A 6,085-nucleotide genomic window follows, 5' to 3' on the forward strand; every position below is an offset into this window, starting at 1 on the left:
AAAGTAGGCCTACTAGCCAACTAAATATAAAGTTGGTCTAGTAACTGACTTAATTTAAAGTGGGTCAAATAGTGGACTAAATATAAAATAGGTCAACTAGCGGGCTAAATATAAAGTAGGTCAATAAGCGGACTAAATATAAAGCAGGTCAACTAACTGACTTAATATAAAGTAGGTCAACTAGCGGACTAAATATAAAGTAGGTCAACTAGCGTAATATATAAAGTAGGTCTACTAACTGACTTAATATAAAGTAGGTCAACTAGTGGACTAAATATAAAGTAGGTCAACTAGCGGACTAAATATAAAGTAGGTCAATAAGCGGACTAAATATAAAGTAGGCCTACGAGAGGACTAAATATAAAGTAGGTCAACTAGTGGACTAAATAAAAGGAGACCTGCTTGCGGACCAAATATAAAGAAGGCCTACTAGTGGACTTTATATAAAGTAGGCCTACTAGTGGATGTAATATGAAGTAGGCTTACTAGTGGACCAAATATAAAGAAGGCCTACTAGTGGACTTTATATAAAGTAGGCCTACTAGTGGATGTAATATGAAGTAGGCTTACTAGTGGACCAAATATAAAGAAGGCCTACTAGTGGACTTTATATAAAGTAGGCCTACTAGTGGATGTAATATGAAGTAGGCTTACTAGTGGACTAAATATAAAGGAGGCCTACTAGTGGACAAAAAATGTAAGCTAACCTTCGTGTACCAGTTAACCGGATCAACTGGTACATTCGTTTAGCACGGTAGAATTTAGCCAGTGATGACGTGAAACCTCCCTTTAGCTATGATATGTTTTTGTGGAATTTTTATGGTGTGGTTTTAAAAAGATAAGGATAAGGATTTTCTGAAATAGGAATGTAAGTTTTCTAAACATTATCACCGAATATTCACACCTGTAAATATTTTTATGGTAGGCCAATTATGTTCCTAGCATGTCATGTGTTAACTTTGTAGGTTACGTTTATATGCATATAAGAAGTTCATGTTTTGATGAAAACTGAAAGCTAGAGAATGCTATCCAATGAAATGACAGCATTTCAATACCACATTGTAATGACCGCTGTCTGTGTATCTTTGTATGTCTGTTTGACAGTGTTTTTGGATTGGCGTTTTTTCACGATGGATCCCTCATGCTGGAAGATATTTAATGATGGACCCTCTGTAGGAATGGAAATCTTTTGTCTTGAAAATTAGAATAACCTCAAAACGTTTTTTGTGTTCTGGAAAGAAAAAGGAAAGTACAATGCCATTAAGGGGAATTGGTTACTGTTCTTTGGGAATATTATATTTACTTTTGAATTTGAATACTTTTATTTTTCCAACTGCTAGTTACGTGCTGAAGGACTGCAGGGTCACATGGAACACAGAGGCCATCTGTCAGAACCGTTTAAAAGTATTTCCAAAGGACATTCCAATAAGAGTGACCAACATTAATTTGTCTCGAAACAGAATTTCCAAACTTAAAAAAACTGATTTGGTAAATTTACCAAATCTGTTGCGCTTGAACCTGAAACGTAACCTTATCTCCAAGATTGAATCTGGCACTTTTGTGTGTCAAATCTCTCTAGAGGTGTTGATTTTAAACAACAATAGGCTTGGTAATCTACAGGAGGGTGCGTTTGAGGGCCTTGTCAATCTCACAGAATTGCGTCTGACTTCCAATAAGATCCAAACAGTATCACCGGCCTCTTTTAAGTCTTTGAGCAAGCTAAAGTTTTTGGACCTAGGTCACAACAAACTGCGCCACTTAACAAACATCTTACAACATATGCCACATTTACAAACCCTGTACATTCCAGCAAACAAAATTTCCAATTTTCATTCATGGGAGCTGTCAAATAAGTCTACAGAACTTGTTTCACTGGACTTGTCTCAAAATCAGCTCATGGTCTTTAGCCTCACTGCAGATATCTTTCCCAACCTCACATTATTGAACCTTGATGGTTGTATGAAGAATGGTATCGTCTGGGAGGTGAATGACACATTGTACCTTAGTGGTGTGTCTAAACTAGATATCAGTGGGGTTCGCTCCTCATCACATGGAATGCAGGAAGTTCTAGAGACATTCAACTCGTCACTGAAGTATCTGACGTTAAACCATGTGAATAACAACCTGGAAATTCTCATCCATATTTCCTGCAAAATCCCATCACTGACATCTCTTAAAGTCCGAAATAATGGCATCAAAGTAATTAGATCAGATATGCTGCACTTGTGTACTAATCTGAAAGAGTTGGACTTTGGGACGAATAAGATAACTGACATCTCTGAAAATTCATTTCAATCTCTGAGGAATCTTAACATTTTAATCATAAAGTTAAACCATCTCTCATCCGTCCCTTGTGCCGTCAGGAATGTATTAACACTCTCAAAATTGGATCTGAGCTCCAACAACATAAGTATGATTGGCTGTAATGATTTTGCCAATATGACCCGTCTCAGAATTCTCCATCTCAACAATAATCATCTCTTGGCTCTCAAGGATTGTGTGTTCAGAGATTTGGTTAATTTAAAGCACTTGGAGTTGCAAAACAACAGTATTACCAAGTTAAACGGTGCCTTCAAAAAATACATGCCAAATCTTAATGTACTTTATTTGTCTAACAATCAACTCGCCTTTCTAGATCATGGAGAATTTGAAGCTCTGAAATCCCTCATGAATCTGTCATTACAGGGGAATCAAATAAAATCACTTCAAAGTGGGCCTTTTTATGGCCTGTCCAATCTTAAATATCTTACACTTGAATCCAATGAACTTAGAATAAATCGAAATTCAAACCCTGATTTTGGTGACTTGAAGGCTTTAAAGACATTGAATTTGATGAACAATCAAATTAAATATATATTGGATAACCCCATTGCTTATCCACCATTTGCTGAGCTTTCACAACTAGATACTTTGCATCTTTCAGGTCAACATGGTCGACTTGGGACCAACCTCCCTCAAAACTTTCTTCAAGGCTTGACAAATCTGTCAGTACTCAATATCAGTTCAGAGTTTAATTCTCTGCACCCACTATTCTTCAACTATACTCGTAATTTGAAAGTTCTTTATTTGAGTGCAAATTACTTCACAGACATTCCCGACAATCTATTTTCTCCGATTCAAAAACTAAAAAGTCTTTACATTTCACAGACACGCCTGAGGTCTCTAGATTTTCTACTCCATGCTAACCTCACGGAGCTGGAGTTCTTGCAAGTGAGGAAGAATGCCTTTTCTGTGATTAGAGAGCCAGTGATGCAGTCTCTGTCAGCACTTGTATACCTGGATATGTTGGGTAATAGCTTCACCTGTAACTGTGACAACACGTGGTTCCTCCAATGGGTTAAAAACAACAAGCAAACACAAGTGTATGATGCATACAACTTTGAATGCAACTACCCTCCAAACCTTAAAGGAAGAAAATTGTTGGAGATTGACGTCCGTTCATGTACAGTAGACATGGAATTTATCTGTTATATTTCCACGGCATGCACGGTCATAATGACCATAGCGGTCTCCTTCACTCACCATTTCCTACAATGGCATCTGGTCTACGCCTACTACCTCATGCTGGCGTTCCTCTACAACTCAAAGCACAAGAACAAGCGTGCTCATCAATACGACGCCTTTGTCTCCTACAACGCAAACGACGAGGGCTGGGTGCTGGGGGCTGCTGCCCAAGCTGGAGGACAAGCAGGGCTGGACACTGTGTCTGCACCACCGAGACTTCCAGCCAGGTGAGGAGCCCTATCCTGAACATCCTCTTCACTGCCATTAGCATGCATGCTAGTCTATCTATTCTACGTCATCCCTTTGACTGCCACTACAGATCATGTCTTATCGTGTAATAATTAATGCCGATTTTTATTAATGCAACATTTTGTTTGTATATGTACGTCCGCATTATATTTCAAATGCAGTAAACAAATATGGTTGGCAAAACCTATGAAATTTAGTCAGACAAATGGGTCCTATCTCCGACCTCTGAAAGAATAGCACTGTGATGTGACAGCGCTACACTTTTCTCTTTTATAAACATACTTTCAATTTATTAAACCATAATTCATAGAAATGTACTTGAATTATTCCTCTAAAGTATTGTCACTAACCAATCCTGTTCAGGCAGACCTATAATAGAAAACATAACAGACGCCATCTATGGCAGCCGGAAGACAATCTGTGTGGTCAGTCGTGATTACCTGCAGAGTGAATGGTGCTCCAGAGAGATCCAGGTTGCCAGGTAAGAATCCAGATCATTTACATGCATCCATCACTTCTGATGACCAGAATATGGTTGTTCATTAAATCAGCTTCACATGTGTACTTGTGGTCTTATTCACGACCCTCATTCATCCTCCCTCCAAATTAAAGTGCAACAGACCAAGCCTAAATTAGTCATTTACATCGGCACATATGCGAAGATCGTGCAGATTTGCCATAACGCTCCATTCACTAAAAAAGGAGTTTGCATCCCGCAAACCCGGTTGGTGCTTATCACCTTCTTAAGTAAAAGTAGCTGTAGGTACAATTTCAGAGCTATAATTTTGGTGTCATGTGAAAGAAATGGTCTAGCCATTCAGCCGACGGCTATAAGTGAGTGAAATGCGCTGTGAGTATATCTGTTTCGAGTTGACCGCGCCTGCCTCCACATGAGCCTAATGTACACAACATTGAGGGCATAACATTTTAGATTTGTATTAAAAGTAAATCTAACAGATCTGCACATGATTATGCGGTACGACAACAAAATGACCGTAGTAAACATAATAATATAAACCTTTTCACATAAATGAAGAAGAATTCTTCTTAAGGTATAGACTATATATTTGTTCAAAAACCGAGATTGTCACATTCAAAAAGTGAAATCAGAAAGAAAAGCAGTGCGATCTTATGCATTTTCAAGTTATAAGTTAAGTTGTTCTTATCGGCTGTATGTAGACATGCTCTACAGAGGTGAGTGAGAGCGACACCCATTACTATAGCAAAGCTGAGTTTCAAGCAGCAATAAACAAGTACTTAGGGTCCTCTTTTGTACTGCTTTCAGGCATTTTCTCTTATATTGAGTACATATTGTGTCAATTTTGAGTTCTGTGGCTGCATTCTCTTCTGATGCATCCTCTGCATGTCCACTCTTTCCCCCCCTACTTGCTTGTTACCATTCAAAAATCAACAGAGAAAATCAACAGAATTAGAGATATTCACAAATAATACTTGAGTATAGTAGGAAAGTATTTCTGCTCAAGGACCAATTCAACCATTTGGAAAGGTATGGTTTGTGTTGGTCTGACTGGGGGTGGGTGGGGCATCGACCAACCTTCCCCTGAAGGTTTAACAGCACACATACATGAAAAAACAACTCTCCCCGTTTCCATTCCCCAGCTTCCGTCTGTTTGACGAGCAGAAGGACGTGCTCATCCTGGTGTTCCTGGAGGACATTCCCATGCAGCAGCTGTCTCCGTACTACCGCATGAGGAGGCTCCTGAAGAGACAAACCTACCTGAGCTGGTCCCGCGCAGACGCACACCCAGACCTGTTCTGGGAGAAGCTCCGGCAGGCCCTGGACACCCAGGAGCACCCAATGGGAGAGCATCTACGGCTCACCGTGGTGTAGGGATCCCCCGAGGGGAGACCAGACCAGTAAAAAGCTTAATGTGTCCAAAGGGTTTGACTGGTTTTGTGTGCAAGGCAGTGTATCTGGTCAAAGCAGAGGATCTGGTAATAAATACTCAAAGGGAAGGACAACAGAAATATGTCAAGGTGTGCCTTAGGATTCCAAAATCGATGTTCCTCAAGACCCTTTGCAATCTCATTTTATTTCATACTTTCAATAACTTGATTGATTTTCGTATCCATGCCCTAGGAATTAATAGTTTGTATGATAATGAAATTGCAACTAATTAAAGTAATTTTGAGATAATGTGTAATGAATGTATCATATTATTTTGCATATTCAAAAACAGTTTAAAATTAGATTCATATTCAGTTGTTTTCTTTCAATATTTAATTATATTAGCAAACATTCTTTTTTTGTTCACAGAACAAAGTAAGGGTTAACATGGGAACTACATTTTTTTAGTTTGAGGTGGAAAAT

The 6,085-nt window shown here is 38.8% G+C and overlaps 1 protein-coding gene across 1 annotated transcript in view; it reads left to right on the forward strand.

Annotated features, from left to right (window-relative positions):
• Positions 1-1,250: 1,250 nt before the first annotated feature.
• The window catches only part of LOC130377068 (toll-like receptor 13), a 4,913-nt gene continuing 78 nt past the window's right edge, over positions 1,251-6,085 (forward strand). The window contains 4 exon segments of the mRNA XM_056584018.1: positions 1,251-3,662; positions 3,664-3,731; positions 4,117-4,234; positions 5,374-6,085. The exon segment at positions 5,374-6,085 is cut by the window's right edge and continues 78 nt beyond it. Of these exon segments, the coding sequence (XP_056439993.1) occupies positions 1,255-3,662; positions 3,664-3,731; positions 4,117-4,234; positions 5,374-5,605 (2,826 nt within the window). The 5' untranslated portion in view covers positions 1,251-1,254 and the 3' untranslated portion in view covers positions 5,606-6,085.

Source organism: Gadus chalcogrammus, chromosome 23 (assembly GCF_026213295.1).
Source record: "Gadus chalcogrammus isolate NIFS_2021 chromosome 23, NIFS_Gcha_1.0, whole genome shotgun sequence".
Taxonomy (NCBI): Eukaryota; Metazoa; Chordata; class Actinopteri; order Gadiformes; family Gadidae; genus Gadus; species Gadus chalcogrammus.